The sequence below is a fragment of the Dermacentor variabilis genome, chromosome 4 (assembly GCF_050947875.1).
Source record: "Dermacentor variabilis isolate Ectoservices chromosome 4, ASM5094787v1, whole genome shotgun sequence".
Lineage (NCBI taxonomy): Eukaryota > Metazoa > Arthropoda > Arachnida > Ixodida > Ixodidae > Dermacentor > Dermacentor variabilis.
In genome coordinates, this window is record NC_134571.1 from 225,529,770 (window position 1) to 225,549,583 (window position 19,814).

Here is a 19,814-nt window from a genome sequence, read left to right on the forward strand (position 1 = left end):
TCATACCGTCGGTGCATGGTCGCGCCTTCTTTCACTTGTTTGTCGTTCCACCGAGTGCATTACACGCACAAGCGAGTTACAAAACAAATGCATTTAATACAATATTATTAGTTAGTTTGACGTGGTTTAAAAGCATTTTCAAGCTTACAAGATGTACACTGAATGTGTATTCGACTAATTTGTAATTTAGTACGCTTCGCATCATACCACGAGGGAACGCTGTGGTGGCGTCATCACATACATTCATCGGGCGAGCATGGCGGCTAAACATCGAAGAGGCCCAGTGTAAACAAACTCGTACAACGAGCTTGCAGTGCGCGACGTGGTGATCAGGCTCGACAATGACCACTATTTCTTGGATAGTTCTGTTCCTCCGTGAGCAATCTTTCCGTGCACCCCGAAAGACTGCGAATCGCTTAGGCGATTTTACAGATCGCAATGCGTACCTACTGTTCACGGCACAATCCTGGGTAACACTGAACCAACGCCACAGAACACCTATACAAACTTAGAGAAGGGAAACTGTACCTTCCACAGTGCTACGGAAATAAGCGTAGCGGTGGCGTCGTGAACTAAAGTATGTGACCACGGGTGGCGCTGTACAACAGGAAACGGAAACGGGGTTTTGCACAGTATGGTCGCTTTACCTACTGGGTTCTGTCTGATGCGCATCGATCGTGCTCCCGCCAGTTAGGTTGCTGTGTGGCAAACGTAGCGCCTACATATGTATGTAGGCGCTACGTTTGCCACACAGCAACCAAACTGGCGGGAGCACGATCAAGGCGCAGCAGAATATATGTAGCGCTGAGTCATATCGAGTTAAGGCACACTCTGAACTGACTTTTAAGGGCATCCCGAGCGGTTTTTCGTTTATTACGCCGCCGTTACCCCGAGTTGTGCCGCCGCGCTCCAGCTGTTGCATTTCGTGTACGGCTACTGACAGAGTGCGGTTTCCAGGTGGCACGATGGCCTCGAGTGGAATAAACGCACACACCAAAGATTGAGTAAGCTTGAAAATATTTTATTTGCATTTTACAAGTACAACAAAAAGCACACGTCTACGGATCCACACAAACGCGGTTACATAGTCAAGAACATAGTCAAGAAATGGCTCATTAATAAGGGTAGCACAGACGCACAAGAAAGAAGACCTAAGCTACAAAACGTACAGTCGGCTGCTAAACATAGCTTCCCTGTCACCGCGTGTCACTTTTATACAGCATCTTTAGAGCACTACCAGGCCGGGTAATTTGGCGAAAAGAACGCAACAGCTTACGGCCGTCAGCTGCCTCTTCCTTACGGGTGTCATAATTATCCTAATCTCCGCATCAACGTCGTGCAAGTCCGCATACAGGCATCTGTATCTGAACCACATGTGCCAGCTTAATACATGTGTAGTGAAATTATGATAACCACTGCGTCTTATCAAACGTATTGGTTTTGCAAATGCGCATTACAGCTGACGGAACGACATACTGTAAGTGAAGCACAAGAGAACAAGGACAAAAGGAGGATGCAACACTTGAAGAAGAAGTGAAGAATTAGTAGGCGTACAGCAAACAAGCGATGACGGAGAACACACAATGATGCATCGGGTGTTCTGTGACATCGGTTTGCGTACTTACGGTGTTATGGAGATCAACGGCATAAAAACGTACCTTCAAGCGTATTCCGTCAACCTCCGCCGCATTCATTATGATAATCAACGCCTAAACAAAATGAGGCACTATTTTTTGCCAAGAGTAGACCTCTTTACAGCAAGTCTGTGTAATGACTCGCAGACGAAACCAGCATGCTTTCGAAAATGTTTTACCGCCGTAGTATTCGAACGCCAACGGCCAGGAAACACATCGATACCAATAGGCTGTCGGCTGTCGGTGGTTAATCAAGTACAAAAACCTTGACGCTATGACTAAAAAGCAGCTTCAACAATCAAATTTAAAAAAAATCAACTGCCTATTTGCCTGAGGTAAAAAAACATCCTTAGACACCTCGATTGTTCATGTCAATGGTTTGTGTAAATTAAAAAAATCAGCATGTTCAGCGCCCCTAGCAGAGAAAGCACTAATTAAAGTAATCGACCAAATTACAGTAGCTCCACTTGCGCGCTTACGCTGAAACGCGCCTCGATTGATTTTTCGCCCTCTGTGGCCATTTGTTGAACTTGAGAGTGTGCGGGGCCTGCCAACGCCTCCTATAACTATATGCCTGGAACGTCGCTCTCTTTTCCATAGGGAGCTCTCTGCCGAGTGTTGCGACCATGCGCCGCAGAACGGCGCGCGCCACCGTACCGGTCCCCATGACAACCACAGCCGCCGCCGCCGAAAGCTCACGACGCGCCAGCCGCTTGGCTGCCGACGTCGCTCCCGGTAACCGCGCCACCGGCGTGTTTACAAGGGCTGGCCGCAAGAGGCGCTCGCCACCGTACCAAAAGGAGGAGAGTACAGGCGAGGGAAGGGCAGCGCGTTTGCGGCTCACGTTCCAGGCATAGTATATTATAGGAGGCGTCGACTGAACTTAGTGGGCCTCTTCGATTTTCAGAGTTCTGGCAGCCCGCTGGGAGCCAGACGGCAGCCAGCTAGTTCCGGTTCTGACAGGAAGTCACGTGGGCTGGGATCTCAAGACAACCCGAACCTGCCCGAAGTTTGCAAAATCGAACGCCGGTACAGCTGGCCAAATGTAAACATGCTACCAGCATGGCAGCGCCCGTCGAGGCCGACGCGCGCTCGGCGTAGTCGGCCCATTTATGCGTTGCCAGCTTGAAGATATATTGTTGCATTCAGGAATACGATCACTTTCGCGCGATTTCGCGCGACTCGGCGCAGGACGCGTACTCGGCCAACCTCGCCTTGCGCAGCGCAACAGATGGCCTCCGACGAGGCGGATGACAAGACGCGAAATCGTGATCGTATACTCGAAAGCGATAGCTGGAGGATCCCTGCTCGCAGCGATCACGTCGACCACCGGCGACATTGATGAGTTGGCGTTGTGTCATCACAAGACATGAGAAAGCAGGTTATCGGGTACGTCTCACACGCATAAAATTTCGCGCCGACCTGCTTGGGCTTCGATTTCAGAAAGTTTGTTGTCGCTGATGGTGCTTCTCATTTATGGAGCTGAGGACGCGGCTGGCGCGCGAAAATGCACGTCGCCTGTGACCAGCGAAACGTTTCACACAAAAAATAACATTGGTCGCAATCATGAGAGCAATAAGCCAATGTACGTGTACGTGTCTAATGTACCGAGTGCAATCAGTGTATTCTTATATAAACGGCCTGCAATTCGAACACATATCGGTTTCGAGCTGCCACCCAAGCATACGACGGAGAGACGGAGCGAACACGGGCTAGCTGCAAAGCCTTCGCTAACTGCAGAAAAAGGAGATACCTCCGCATACATACGCGAGATATGTGAAAAGGAACACCACCAGTGAAAGACGAACCCAAAATGTACCGCAATGTGTGAATGAGCGCCAACAACTTGCGTGGAACACGATGCAGTTAATATGCACGCATGAGAGCGCGGCGCTCTGTTTACCTCCGCGAAGAAGCAATCAGGGGACAACCCCCCACACACATATACACACACACACAAAAGCTTCAAACGGTTCACCACGGCTCGTATCACACCGCTTCGCGATGCGGAACGGAGCGCTAGCACCTAAAGAGATAACGCTAGAAGTAAGGAAATCCGAAGATGACCGTATACAGTTGGCTGAGCGAGGTAAATGTAAGTCCTCAAGCGCCCGCGTTGCAATCCGTGAAGTCCCAGCAAAGATGGCGGCGAGCGCCCATCGCCTGTTTTAGTCGTCTGCTAGCCAGAGAACTTCCAGAGAGCAGCCAGACCAAAATCGTCCTGGCAGGTTCTGGCAGCCCGCGGGTAGCCAGAACCGTCCAGCGCGAGCAAAACGAACGCCCGGCGGAAGTGCGTAGCGCGGTGGGCGGAGCAACCCGAGAAAAACGAAGACGCTCTGGCTGGCTCTGGCAGCCCGCGGGTAGCCAGAAGTGGAAAATCGAGGAAGCCCAGTGTCACACATTACTACCCCCCTTCCTCTGGCTTCTGGATTGGATTGGTGCGGCTCGCTACGTGCTTACGCGCGCTTTTCTGAGCGCAGATTGATGTGCGCCTGGTTTCTGCACTAGGCTTTAATACAGTCGCTTTTTCGAGCGCAGATTGATGTGCGTCTGGTTTGTGCACTGCGCTTTTATACGATCGCTTGTCGCTGCTTTCCTTTTCTCTGGCTTGATTCGGTGCGGCTTGGTGCAGGCGCGCATACTTGGTGTGCGCCTGCTTTTTTTTGCGCTGGTCTTCGAACACATCGCTCGCTGCTCGCGCTTATAAGGAAGTGCTGCGCCGCAGGCGTAGCGTGTATGTAAGCGCGCCAGAAAACTGCGCCTTGTTTTCCATTACTTTGTCATGTACCTTACCACTGGGTAGCACCGCGCGATCGCTTCTAACAAACGCAGAAATGAGTCTTTGCAGCGCGTGTGGCCATTAATTGACTCCCACCACAGCCATGTGAGGTGCGACTCCAGCAGCGGTGCAGTTACCCTGCAGCCGGCGGAGAGGAGGTGGCGCTTCAGTTTATTAACTTGCTAGTTTTTGCGTGTGAACGCCCGTGATAGCTCGTGAGGTCGTGCGGGACGAGCTGCTGGCGCGACACCCACTCGGTGGCCCCGAAGGATTGTGCAAATTGATGAATGCCTCCTTCGCGGCAAGCGAAAACACAATCGAGGCCGCCTGATGACGGGCGACAAGGTTCCGCCGAGCCGGCAAAATCACGGCGGCATTGCAGACCTTGGACCATGGGTATTCGGCATGACCTGCGTGACCACCGGGCAGTTCCGACTATTCAAGGTCGACAGACGAGACGCGGCGACGCTAGGCCCCATTATTGCAGCCAACGTTGAACCGGGGACCACCATCCACAGTGATGAATGGGCCGCATACAACTGCATCCCGAACTTAGTGGATGCTAACGGATTGAGCCTCAATCTGCAATGGGAAACTAAACCAGACAGCATGAAATTTGTGGACCCGATCACGGGCGTTCACACGCAAAAAATGGAAAGTTATTGGCATGCAGAAAGTGAAGCGCCACCTCCTCTCCGCCTGGAGTCGCACCTCACATGGCTGTGTTGGGTAGTCAATTATTGGCCACACTCGCTGCAAAGACTCATTTCTGCGTTTGTTAGAAGCGATCGCTCGGCGCTACCCAGTGTGAAGGTACATACATGACAAAGTAATGAAAAACAAAGCGCAGTGTTCTGACCCTTTGCTTTTGTATGAATGTTTCCCGGCATTGCTGCGCGCTTACGTACACGGTACGCCAGCGGCGCAGCGTTTTCTTATATATAAGCGCGAGCAGCGAGCGATGTGTTCAAAGACCAGCGCAAGAAAGCAGGCGCACACCAAATATGCGCGCCTGCACCTAGCCGCGCCGAATCAAACCAGAGAAAAGGAAAGCAGCGACAAGCGATCGTATAAAAGCCAAGTGCAAAAACCAGACGCACACCAATCTGCGCTCGGAAAAGTAATGGTGTAAATACCTAATGCAGACACCAGGCGCGCATCAATCTGCGCTCGGAAAAGCGCGCAACCACGTAGCGAGCCGCGCCAATCCAATCCAGAAGCCAAAGGAGAGGGGGGAAGTAATGTGTGACACTAAGTTCAGTGTTACCCAATCCTGAACAAACAACTTATCCGGTGCTGCTTCTGTGAGTGCGCTGAGTTCCTCCACTCTGCGTGACTGCGAGCGTCACGAATATTGCATCGTGTGTGCAAAAGGAAGACAGCCGATATAGCTACGATGCGACAAGGAGGTGGTGCCGACGATGGATTTCGCAACCAACACAGTGACGGAGGCATCGACAAACTGCAGATAAGTATATTTCTACTGTTTCATATTTAGCATAATAATAGTGCACGGATTAAGTCACTTTCGTAATAACGAACTAAATGTCCAGCAGTTTAAAAAAGGCATTGAGAGCCAATGGGTGTTTGTGCTTTTACATGTACGTGGCCCCGCGAAAATATGGAAAAGATAAAGGTAACCTTCACTAACTTAGTGATATAACAGAAATTCATCAGTGACATTCAGCCCGCAGAATCTATGGAAGAGTATCTTTATCCAGGTAAAATATCAATAGCAGGTACTGATATAAAGCAGGAAACTTATGCAAAAATTTCATGGGTTGAACAGCACATGGGAGGCATTCCCGAATCGTGATCGCCACGTTACCGATATCCTTGAAAAATGTTTAGAATCGCTGCATTCTACTGGTTATGCAATATGGGACATAAACCTGGAGGTTAACAAAGAAACTTGAGAAGTCGAGGACTGTGCAGAAAGCGAAGTAACAAAAATTGTTGGAGATAGCATTAAGGCAGGAAGACAGTGGAGTAGTAAACCGTGGCAACTGATATGCTACTTGGGATTAAGAAAAAAAAATGGAATCGGTGGGCAGGCCATGCACGTCTTCAATCACTTGTTGCCAATTTATAACAGGTGATTACATAAGCGTGACAGAATGGATGTCAAGGAGAGACAACTGCAGCCGAAGATGGTAGAAAATTACGTAATGGGACAAAAATATGATGTTTGTATGCATAGGATGCAATCAGCTCGCATAAGACGGGATTGTAGGGAGCGCCATTGATGTTGCAGCGAACAAAAATAGGTTTGTGGTGCTGACAGTAGAGACTCGTGAAGGTTCGAGGACACCTCAGCTGTTGGCACACTAATAAACATTACAATTGGCTCTGAAAATAACAACCCGTTATGAAAAATAAAGCAATGTGGTCCTGACAAATTGTTTTATTATGCATACACTAAAGGCCTCCACAGTTAAGGGCAGTTAGTACGAATAGTGCAATGAGCATTTTTATTTGTAAATAATGGTTTATATGCGGTTGATTCATTCCAACAATCCACTTTTTTGCAGCAGAACATTCTGCTGCTGGAGGCACTCAACCGCCTGGTGGCAGTAGGCAGACACCAGGCACATGCTCTTGAGAGTGTGGCAAGGTCCAGAGGGCTGCTCTGCAAGAGTAGAATCAGTGCACTCACTGCTTTCCAGTCGAGCCCCCAGAACACACCTTATAAAGGAGCTTTCAGTTTATTATTTTGTTTATTATTCAAGAACATGAATAAAATTATTGCAGTAAACATTGTGCTGTGCATATTGGGACACTTGTAACATGCACTTCATGTTTATTCAAAATGGGCAAACACGTAAGAACCTGGTCCGTGTAAATGAAAAAGACACTAATGCAGCATATACGTCATTGTGCTGTTTGTTCTTTCTATGTGCAAGAATACAGTGGGTGTTGATTAGCCACAAGATGAACGGTGTGTGTATTTCGCAATGAAACGACAGGAAACGGCATGACCTTAATAATGCTATCACCTATAGACTGTGCACATGAATGCAACACTCCCCGATTTAAACGTGCCATTACATGCAAGTTCGATACCACATACCCTTTAACAATGTCATATATTTGCATGTACTAATTTTCACACAGCTTAAGCCCATGCATAGCTCACTTGTGATGTATCCATTTCATAGGCCAAATAATTGTACACTTTGTCCTTTTGTGTTGTATGAAAAGCGGCATCCTCTAGTCAGATACAACTTCACAAGACAGGAGAGGCCCCACCCAGATGACCAAAGCGCAGCAGCCGATTGCCTCCACGGCTAAAGAAATAGTCCCTCTCCAATGAGCGGGTATTAGTGCGTCCAGCGGCACGACGTCAGTGTAGAGTGTGTGCCCATTGGTGCAGGCTTGTGTTCACCTGCCGTTGAAGTGCAGATTCTGCGGCCTCCTAAAGTTGTATCCGACTATAGAATCACGTAATGCCTTGCACTGGTTGCATAGACTTTAGCAGCTTGGTAGCACACAATGATCAGGAACATAAATCTATAAAGGCACCCAAGCAAAGCTGGCTGGCCACACTTCCATTATGAGGGGCTGTAAACAGTTCTCGCCAAATATTCCCATGACATCCTTGAAAAAGAGGTGGTGTTTGGCACTTTAGAATCAAAAACAGATTACAGTGAATGTTGTGTACCTCATTAAAACAAACTGAGCTTCGTTATCTGCACAGCATGTAATGAAAGCATGTGCTTCACATGGGAAACAAAGTGCTCTGTCCAGTACAATTGCCGAGTTCGCTGTAGCACCTATTATGTCGTTAGTGTCAACATACAAATTTTCAAAGGCCATTCATTTCACCATTATTTTTGTATGTTGGTTCTATCAATTAGTGCTTTTATTACATGAGCAGGTGGATTTGAAAGCAAAGCTTTGTTTGCAAACCTTCAGACTTCCATAATTGTGTGGTAAGGCACTGGCATGGTGTCGAATAGCTCACACTTCCTCGGTCCTGCACCAAAGAGGCACAATACTCTATTTGAAGTTGGATCGCGCGACAATTTGACGGCACGCAAAGAAGACTAACACACACAGCAGAGCGTTCTGCTGTGTGTATTTCTCTTCCTCGGTCCTGCACCAAAGAGGCCCAATGCTCTATTTGAAGTTTGATCGCGCAACAATTCGACGGCACACAAAGAAGAGTAACATACACAGCAGAGCGTTCTGGTCTGTGTATTTCTCTTCTTTGTGTCCCGTCGAGTTGTGGTGCAATTCAGCTTCAAGCTTCTATACCGATACAACGAGTCTTCAACCTCACCAATGATCTAGTTATTAAGCCACAATGGCACACATCTTTGAAATGTCCCAACACGAATTAGCTCTCCAACAAATCACCACAAGCATAAAATTTTGCTGCACAGGTGTATGCACGTGCCATATTCTGTACCACTAAACTCGCAAGAATCAAAGGGGCAAGCATTAACCAGCCTTACTGCTGCCGTTACCATCATCATCATGACACCAATAGAAAGACAGTGCTGCGTTTCAGTAAAGGGAGTGCCGGAGAGAAAGGCGTGATAGCGAGGCTTGAGGCTTACAATAAAAATAGCATTTACAAGACATGTTCAATGCCAAAATATGCTGCATATCGCTCATCGTACTTTGGCATTGCAGCAAGCTTTTACACGTTTGAGCATGTCACAGTTTGTGTAATCATTGCTCTTAAGCTGTACAAAAGGTCTATTCGCTCTGCAATCTTTATTTTTATCATGGTGGGTTAAAGACCCACTTTTCATTGGCATCTGCACCACATTTCTCCCGATACGTAATTTTGCCTTGGTGGTTCATGACATCTTCACGCACACCGAGTTCTGCAGAGCATTGGATCTGCATTGTTCTACTGCTGAAGAATTAGAGCCCCATTATGAGACGAAAATATACGATTTGTCCATACAGAATAACGCTGACCCCCCCCCCCCCCAAGAAAAAGAAAGAAAATACACAGAACCACTGGCACATGCACCAACAGTGAACAAAGCAAACACTCTGAAGTATTTTCTTCATGCAAGCCAGCACACTAAGATTCTCAATGCATTTTCATCTTGCCATAAATGCATAGGCACAACAGGCTTGGCGCGACATCCGCATCTCGCACTGCAACGAATTGTGCAATGCCTTGCTGTTTCATAGTGCGGCCGACACATGACGCATGACCAAAATTCAGCATTATGCATACTAAGTAATTTGTGCTACGTACAAAGTAATCTCATAAAAAACCCCAAGTTCTTTGTGAGATTAGCATTCACAGGGTACTTCACACAATTTGTGATATCCATTTATCTATTTATACTTCATTAAACTCCTTCCCCAAAAAGTGAGCCATATAGAAGGCACCCTGATAGACAAGTAGAACAATCGGTAAAAAGTCAGCAACCAGCGAAAAAGTCAGTATCATAGGCTGCCGCATGTGTGACGTCGGCAACACAAAATTTAAGTCGGCTACACAGAAGTGACAAATTTGGCAATATGGTGCGTCTAGACATTGCTTCAATGCTAATTACAGTAACGCTGACATTGAAGGCACCTTAATTCCTACGTACGTTCCGTCGACATACCCGACTACGTTCGTAATGTTTCCGCGAAGTAAGAAGCGTTCTTTTATAAATGCCCGCTCAGCCGCAGTCTTCGGGAAAGCCAGCCACCGCTTCCGCACTGCCGCATCAATAAGCACATCAGACATCTCTGACACAGAGGCTCACTGTAGTTTGATGATGTCCAATGTAACGCTCGGCGCCGACGCTTCCCTGAAAACTCCCAGTCCCGTAGAAACGGAGGGCGCAGAGGACTTGCTCTTCAACGGTGAGCGAATGAAGCCCGCCACGCTGTCTCCACAGACGAGAGTCTTCGCCTAGCTCATCACACAGCCAGCACACTGATGTCTTCGACAGGCCAAAATGACGCTGAAACTCCACGGCGGTCATGTACGCGAACGGGTCCAGACGGTCATACTGACGCTTGCTGCCGCTGGCTGCAATAACACAGGCTGCTGCTGCCGCCGCCATGTTCCCGAGTTGAACTCGGAGGGGGTTTCGCGATGTACGAGTTTAGCACGAGTTCGCATGTCAATCAAAGCCAGAGGTCACGCCCCGCGCGAGGCACGTATGTGCGCGCACCCACCACGGTTGGGCCACGCCCAACTTATCTTTCGGCAACAGCGACGCGGTGACGAGCTGAGAGGCATCAACAATATTCACCACCGACATAAAACACGCACAACACACCTTCATCGGTGATGTACTGCGCACTACTATCAAAAACAAAGCATTGACTGTCGCTGGCTTATGCATATATCTTCTCGGGCTGAGAGGGCCCCACAGCACGGCTTCATTGCCTGCATTGTGGTGACGTAGCGCACAGTAAATAATTATCGGCACGTCACTGTAGGTGCTTGCAAGGCGTCGATGTGCCGAGGGTGATGACGATGCTGAGGAGTGCGTATCGCAGCAGTCGTTTGAGATGGCTGCTCTGTCATCGGTGATGTATCGGAGCCACAACTTGAATCGCTCGCTCTTCTAGACCCAGTGCAATGGCATTTCTTCATCACAAGCACTGCGCACTCAACAGTTCCAACACCCTCCTGAGTTCGAAGTCTCATTTCATAACCGCACACAAGAGCTCTCACCTGCCAAAATGCGATTGCTGCGGTGTCGTTACGATATCCTTCTGCGATCGCTGCTGGCTCCAGCATAAGTAATCCGCAAGCACCTTGGTGCGCACAAAACACTCAAATACTGCGTACATGCGCTCAGAGGCACTTTCACTGGGCAAGCGATGACAAGCGATGAATTGTGTCGATGGGAAGCACGCACTTCTTCGCAATGCATCACCGAGGCTTCGCGCACAACGATAAACTGGTACATTTTCACTAAACTGCGTCACTACGGGCACTACGGACCGCCATTTTGCATCGACAGCCGTTGCTCCCGTATTTATGACTAGTGTTACGTTTTTAGTTGGTAAAGTGGAGGCCTTAAGGCGCCTGCGATGAACAGCCGTACCGCGGCGCTGCGTTTCTATTCCCCTAATAGAGAAAGAGTGGTGATCACTGACATCATTGAGAATAGCACTGTAGCGCCCCTAGGCGACTTCTCACCGTATGAACTGCCTCGTGCGTGCGACCCGCTTCAATGTATCCGTTTCTAAGCTTTCGCTTCACTGTCGCCACTCGCGGCATCAAGTGCAAAATTTAATAGTTTGCTCAATCTCCGTTTGTCATCACAAATTTCTAGCATTCAAAACGAAAACCAGACACTTAAAGAAATAAAAATGTTCGTTATTTTATTTGCTGTACTTTATTTAACGTATTCGTTTGAGCGAAAGCGTAGGTGCAAGAATGCGCCGCATGTACCCTGTTCGCATTCGATGGAGGATAGACAGATACTTGCCGAAAGAGGAGGCACGCCCTTGACGCGCCCGGGAAAGGCGTGGCAAGCGGCTCACGGCAAGTGTGCAGACAGACAGCGGGACAGTCACGGAATCGCTAAGTTGCGATAATCCGTTGATAACAATACGCGGCGCTGGCGCGTTTCGTTGTGCAGCCTTCTGCGCTTGAAACGTGGAAGCAGCGTGCCGCGCAGGGTGCGCTCATGTTGTCATACGCGGCTTTTTGTCTACATAATTTGTTGCCTGTAGCTTTTGCGCGTTCCGCGCTATCTCCGTTCACTGACTGCCGTCTAGCAAACTCGGGTAAAACTCGGGTGAACGAGAAACTCGGCGCATCCTGCATAGCACCCCAAATCTAAATTTGTATGATGAGCGTTGCAGATTTCAGTGGCGTATTCTAACTTCGAGCGTGCACGAGTTCTGTATTGAAGCATTTTGAGGCGAGATGGGGCTTTGTTGAAGTTACATCCTAAATATTCCAATATGCGGTTGGCACTGTTATTGATCATAATAATATGAGTATTCCAAGTGATATTGTAGGTAAGAGTAATCTTCAAGTACCGGTATGATGACGCATGGTCGATTTTGATGTTACCAAGTTTGTATGTTGAGATCAATTGTACTGCCGAGAAAAAGTCATTAGCTCGCATTTTTAGCACTTACATTCATGAGGCAATTATTGCACCAAATTGTAATGTTATTTAAGTCTGTCTCCAAGATATTTTTATCGTCATCTTTGCGTATTTCTCTGTAAATTACGCAGTTGTCGGCACACAAATGCCGAGAAGAAAGGCAGCTGGGCAACTTGTTAATATATATATTTAAAAAAATGTGGGCCTAAAAGTGAACCTGTGACGCTCCCAATGTTACGCTTATTTCAGGTGACTTATGACCGTTAATTGTGGCATACTATAGGCCCCTTTAAGAAACTATTTGGGCCAAGAAAGTATGTAAGAGTCGGGTTTTGGTGAGCAGCATTTAAACATGAGTAAGATGTGGTTAACTTCTTCGAAGGCCTTCACGCATTCTAAAAAATAATGCAGTCGATATTCGTGTGTTTGTCGTATATAGCCTCCTTGTCAAATTTTTCAGGTGCGTTATGACCGTTAATAGTGACGTACTGTATACGGTTTTTAGAAAACATTCCAGCCAAGACAGTATGTTGCAGTCGGGATTCAGTAAGGTGAATTAACACACGAGTGAGGCGTGATTAACTTTTTCGAAGGCCTTCGCGAATTCCTAAGAAAATGCGGTCGATCTTAGTGTGTTTGTCATATATAGTGTGCTTGTCAAGTATTTCAGATGAGTTATGACGGTTAATTGGGACTTACTGGAGGCGATTTGTTAGGAAATATTCAAGCGAAGGAAGCCTCGAGATTCAGTGAGGAGAGTTTGAACATGAGTAAGGCATGATTAACTTTTTCGAAGGCCATCGCCAAGTCCAAAAAAATGCTGTCGATATTGGTGTGTTTGTGAAGTATAGGTAGATGATGAGTGAAGAGGACTAACTGGGTTTCACAAGAAAATGTACGCCTAAAACCGTGTTGGGCTGATGTGAAAAATAATGAGATTCAAAAAGTTCTGGTGTGTGCGAGTACAATATGTGTTCCTGAAGGTTACACGGAATGCGCGTTAATTAAAAGAGCCAGTAGTTGAGAGCGAAGTGTTTATTACCTGACTTACGGATTGGAAGCACCTTACCGATTTTCTATTCCAACGGGAAAATTCCTTGATCAAGATATTGCTGAACGATCATGTGCAAAAAGAAAGAATATGCGCATGTCTGTTTGATAAACTTTGAGTTAACGTTATCAGTACCACATTATAAGGATGTCTTTAAGGAAGTAAATAACCTCACATTTCCAGCAGACTAAAAATAATGGAAAACATTGGGTAATATTCAAGGCACACAACTACGTCAATAGGCACAAAGATGTTTCCTGGGAAATTGGGCAAAAAATTTCTAAATAATACGGCACATTAGGATGCTGGTAGTGGCTCACCAGACTCATCATTCAAAGTTCGGTACTTTCGGTAGAATTGATTACGTTCCAAGATTTCTTTGTCTACTTGATAAAAGCTCAGGCAGTGTATGGTTTGAAAACGATTCTTAGCAGCATATACAGCTCCCTTAGAGTCAGCTTCTGCATTGTCATACGCTTTCAGTGATCTGAAGTATTTTGCGCCTTGGCCATGCGTAGAAGGCGTTTCTTTTTATAAGACAAAAGCTTCGATTCCAATTATTCCATGGCGTCTTTTTGTTGCCGAAGGGGCACATGTCCATTTGTGGGAGCAGAGAGTATGTCCCTGAGGAAATGCGAGTTTTATTGTACACTACACGTACCAAAATTAGAGCAGCAAGCATCTTAAGTATTCACACATTTCTTGGTTAATGGTGACGAAATCTGCCGACGTATAGCCATGGTTATATTTGCCTTTAGTTCCACGCCATAATGTCATAGTAATGTTTAAATGTAGGAATAAATGGTAAATTAATCACGCAATCAATGAATCAATCAATGAATCAATCAATCAATCAATCATTTATTTCAGTATCAAAGACACTTGTTGGGCGCAGACAAAAAACTATCTATCAGGCTTGACGAGGTCTGCACCGCCGAGTACATGATGATGTGTGGCGTGTTATGAAGCAAGGGACAGGTATGGCCAAAGAGCGCCATGACAAATGTAATGTTAACGGTGCATTGTGAATGGTGTAGACAGTGAATTCATCATGATATATGTGTAATGGCTGTTGAAAGGCCTAAAATCTGTCGCTGTGAATGGCGTAAAATATATTGTTGCTAAAATAATGACACTAAGTAGTACTGTGGGCTATGGCAATGGGGTTTTGTTAAAACATGATGCAGTAGAGCATAACATTGACACTTTAGCTTCAAGAACTTCTTTGAGTACAAGGACTGTTATGCGTGCGCTCAATATTACCTGGCCAAATGATTTCCAGAGTGTCTGTTTCAGCTAAAAACTCTAAGACTAGTTTCGGATTAAAAAGCGGTTCATTGCTAAGAAAAAAATTCGGATGAAGAGGAAGATTTTCGCGATATGCAGAAATGAAATACCTTTTTTTCTGTGCTTCTATTGCAGGGCATTGAATAAAAACGTGCAGGACTGTGAGATTTTGGCCGCACTTACTACGAGTCGGAGGATACCCCCCAGTCAAGAGGTAAGAGTGAGTGCCGTAAGTGTGTCCTATTCTTAATCGGCAACGGAGCACTTCGTGATATCATCATGTTCTCTCCGATACCGAATATCCTAATTTGGGTTTTATGAAATGCAGTTTATTTGATATCTGAGCATTCCACTGTCGCTGCCAGTGTATTTTCAGCTTGTGACGCAAGTATGCTTTAAGATCTGTGGCTCGGATGGGTATGTTTATGTCCGTGTCACTAAAAGCTACCGAAGTAGCTTTGTGACGTCAGCCTGCAGATAAAACACGAGCACACTTCTTTGGCTGTCATCCCGCACTTATCATAAAAGTAATGTGACTAGCGCATCTGTATATATTGCACATCATCGGAATAAACGGGGAATTCCCTTTATCACCGCCCTACGATGCGTGTCTGACATGGTGTCAGAAGTGGGGTGGGCCGCTCCCCAAATAGACAGTCAGGGGCGTATGCAGTCCGACAGAGCGGAGCAGTAGCTTGCAAATGGTGCAAGTCTTCACGGAAGGCACGGCAGCAACAAGCGTCCAGCAACGAGCAACAATGGCTGGGATGAAGCCTCCGCAGCCATTTGATTTCCACAACGCAGCAGACTGGCCCTCTTGGATTGAGGAATTCGAAGACTACAGCTTCGTATCCGGTCTCAGCGAGAAAACGGAAGAAATTCAAGTAAGAACCCTTCTTTACACAATGGGCCGGAAGGCAAGAGAGATTCTTCGCTCGTTAGCGGTAAAAGACGAAGACCTGAAGACTTTCAAGGTCTTAAAGGCAAAGTTTGAAGCCTATTTTGTTCACACGAAGAACACAGTGTATGAGAGCGCCCGTTTTAACAGACGTCGTCAACAGCCAGGGGAAACTGTAGACGAATTTGCAACCGACCTCCACAAGTTAGCAGAGCGATGCGACTTCGATAACATGAAGGACCCTTTAATAAGGGATCGCTTTGTAGTTGGCCTTCTAGACGAAGCGCTGTCGGAAGAGCTTCAAATGGACCCTAAACTAACATTGGCCACCGCAATAGCAAGGGCCCGAACAAGCGAAACGATAAAGCAGCAGCAAGCCGACTTGAAACAGCGGGAAGGTACGAGCGCCGAAACAAATGTTGCAGCGGTAAAGAACAAGAAAACAGAACAGAAGAGAGAATGGAATGCTACACTTGCGCGTCGCAAGAAGACCGCTTCTGTAAAAAGCTGCACTTATTGCGCAGGTTCGATGCACCCGCGAACTAGTTGCCCAGCGAAGCAGCAAAAATGCTTTTACTGCCAGAAGCTAGGGCAGTTCGAAATGGCTTGTCGAATTAAAAACAGAGAAAGAAAACTTGACGGGGTAACGGCACCGGGCTGCCCAGATAACGGCTGCCCAGATAACGAGCGCCAATTCCTCGGCACAGTTACACCGCGACAAAGCAAGTTGTCTGCGAACTTCGTGACGGTACAGATAAACGGCCATGAAGTAAGAATGAAAGTCGATACTGGAGCAGAAGTCACGGTCGTGGGGGAAAATTTCCCAGGAATGCCAAGCTATCTTGAGAAAGCAGGAAATCTAAGGGGACCAAGTGACGCAAGCATTGACACGTGCGGAAAGTTTCAAGCCGAAATCGCATGGAAGAACAATCGCTGCGAGCAGACAGTGTATGTCGAAAAAAACTTGCACATGCCTTTACTAGGGCTATCTGCAATAAATGCCCTTGGGGTAGTTCGATTTTTAGACGAACAAGAAACGTCCGACGAGGTCGCGAGACAGTACCCAGGGCTATTTCAAGGAATCGAATCTATAGCAGGAGAGCACACGATACGGTTGACAGAAAATGCAATCCGCTACGCAGTGTCAACCTCGCGCAGGATTCCAATCCCGATGAAGCAAGCGGTTAAGGAGGAACTTGACAGGCTTGAGCGGGAAGGCATGATTAGGAAGGTCGAGGATCCGACTGAATGGTGTGCGCCAATTGTGCCGGTTTTGAAGCCATCCGGCTCAGTCAGGATTTGCGTCGACCTCACTCAACTAAATAACTTCGTAAGAAGAGAGCGCCTCCAATTGCCAACCGTAGAGCAGATCATGGGAAGCTTTCAGGAAGCCTCTGTGTTCTCGAAACTAGACGCAAGCTCAGGATTTTACCAAATCCAACTTGCGGAGTCGTGCCAAACACTCACCACTTTCATAACACCATACGGCAGGTACTGCTATCGCAGACTACCGTTTGGTATAACCTCGGCACCAGAAGTTTTTCAGAGGAAGTTCACGCAAGTCTTGGAAGGATTAGACGGTGTTTTGAACTACATGGACGATAGTCTTGTGTTCGGCGCAAATAAGTCAGAGCACGACTCTCGCTTACACAAGGTGCTCGGAAGACTACAGCGGGAAGGAGTGACGCTGAACAAAGAAAAATGCTGTTTTTCAGTGCAAGAAGTATCCGTCCTTGGCATGATCTTTCGCGCTGGTGGCGTGCGGCCGCATCCTGAAAAAGTGCGGGCTATCACAGAATTTCCGAGGCCGCAGAAGGTAACGGAAGTTCGCTCTCTTCTGGGAATGATGAACCATCTTGCTAGGTTTCTTCCAGATGCAGCGTCTATGAGCGCGCCTCTACGCAGCCTTCTGTGCAAGGACAATGAGTGGTTGTGGGGACCACTACAGGAACAAGCGTTTTGCAAAATCAAGGAAACCATCAGCTCAGAGAGGTGCCTCGCCATGTACCACCCTCTCTACGAGACAATAGTCTCGGCTGATGCTTCATCGTATGGTCTTGGTGCTGTATTATTTCAGATCCAACCATCCGGGGAACGACGACCGGTTGCTTATGCCTCGAGATCGCTGACAAAGACGGAACAAAAATATTCTCAAATAGAGAAGGAGGCGTTAGCTCTGACGTGGGCAGCTGAACGTTTTGACGAATTTTTAAGAGGTATGAAATTTTTGTTCGAAACAGATCACAAGCCTCTACTTCCGTTGCTCGGTCGTGATCCTCTGGACGCTAGGCCGCCTCGCATCCAAAGATTCAGAATGCGTTTGATGAGGTACTGCTTCACACTAACGCACGTTCCCGGCAAAAGCATTGCGACAGCCCACACCTTATCAAGAGTACGAGCGAACGCTACTAACCATACTCTAGGCGCCTTGACAGACTCAGACGTATCTGCTTTCGTCGATGGAATCGTTCAGGGCCTACCGGCTACAGAAAGCGTGCTTAATCTCATACGAGCTGAGCAACAAAAAGACCAGCAATGCTTGTTATTGCTGAAAGCCTGCCACCACGGGTGGCCAAGAAAAGAAAGGCTCCCAGACGTTTTGAGGCAATTTTGGCCCGTCCGTGCTAACATTTCAGTTTGCAAGAACCTGTTGCTGAAAGATGCTCGCATTATTGTTCCTCGAAGTCTGCGGAAGGAAATGATCGAACGACTACACGAAGGGCACCAAGGTATCGTTCGCTGCAGAGTAAAAGCAAAGGAATCTGTTTGGTGGCTGGGGCTCAGCAAAGAGATAGCAAAAGCTGTAGCTGATTGCCATGTGTGTGCGAGTGAACGTGTTCAGTTCGCGGAACCAATGATTCCCTCGGAAACGACAGAGCTACCATGGCAAAAAGTCGGCGTGGACTTATTTGAAATAAAACGCGCCGTGTATCTTGTTGTTGTGGATTATCATTCCAGATATCCAGAGCTGGCCTTGCTGAAAGGCGATACGTCATCAGAAGCGGTTATCAACCATCTGAAGAGCATCTTCGCCAGGCACGGCATCCCAAACACCGTGGTATCCGATAACGGACCACAATTTGTCTCGTTTGCTTTCAAGCATTTTTCAAGCGTGTACGGGTTCAAGCACGTCACAACTAGCCCGCTCTTCCCGCAAGCCAACGGCGAAGCTGAGCGCATGGTAAGAACGATAAAGCTACTTTTGAAGAAAGCAGAGGACCCCTACATTTCTTTGCTGAACTACCGGAACTCGCCGGGTCCCACAGGTTACAGTCCAGCACAACTTTTGATGAGCCGTCGATTGCGCTCAAGAATACCTTGCGTTCAATCTCTGCTAAAACCCTGTGTCGTTAGCTCTTCGTGGCAGAAAATGGAAGAGGAATACAGAAACAGGCAGAAAAGATACTTTGACAAGCGTCATGCTGCCAGGTCTTTGCCCAGACTCGAGTGTGGAAATCGAGTGTGGAAATCGAGTGTGGCTGAAAGACAAGGGTGCTCCCCGAACTATCCTGTGGCCGTCCCAAACGCCACGGTCCTACTGGGTGGGGACCGACAAAGGCGCCGTTCGCCGGAACAGACGCCATCTCCTCCTACTGCCAGAGACGGGAGACGATGACAGTGTTCCAACGGCGGTTCAACGGGATCACCATCAAGAAGAGATCGACGTAACACCGAAGCCACAAGTTCCCGAACTGCCCGCCAAACTACCGGCTACAACGCCAGTGAAGTATGCCGGTGTGCAGCAGCCGTCGGATGGTCACGCCAGCGAAACCACCGGACATAGTAGAACCACCCGCTGCGGTCGCATAATCAAGACGCCGAAACGACTTGGAGTTAATGATTAACTATGAACTGTGTTGTTGAGTTATTGTGAATGTACTTAGCTTGCAAAAAGGGAAAGATGTGACGTCAGCCTGCAGATAAAACACGAGCACACTTATTTGGCTGTCATCCCGCACTTATCACAAAAGTCATGTGGCTAGCGCTTCTGTATATATTGCACATCATCGGAATAAACGGGGAATTCCCTTTATCACCGCCCTACGATGCGTGTCTGACAGCTTTCTCATGAGCAACTTCGTTGCCTTTTATGCCACAGTGGCCAGGTATCCAGCATAGGATGATC

The 19,814-nt window shown here is 47.4% G+C and overlaps 1 protein-coding gene across 1 annotated transcript in view; it reads left to right on the forward strand.

Annotated features, from left to right (window-relative positions):
* LOC142578533 (uncharacterized) overlaps nucleotides 1-18,012 on the forward strand; it is a 90,151-nt gene extending 72,139 nt beyond the window's left edge. Inside the window, exons 3-4 of the mRNA XM_075687907.1 lie at nucleotides 15,444-16,436; nucleotides 17,929-18,012. Of these exons, the coding sequence (XP_075544022.1) occupies nucleotides 15,444-16,436; nucleotides 17,929-18,012 (1,077 nt within the window). The remainder of the gene's footprint in view (nucleotides 1-15,443; nucleotides 16,437-17,928) is intronic.
* The last annotated feature ends 1,802 nt before the right edge of the window (nucleotides 18,013-19,814 follow it).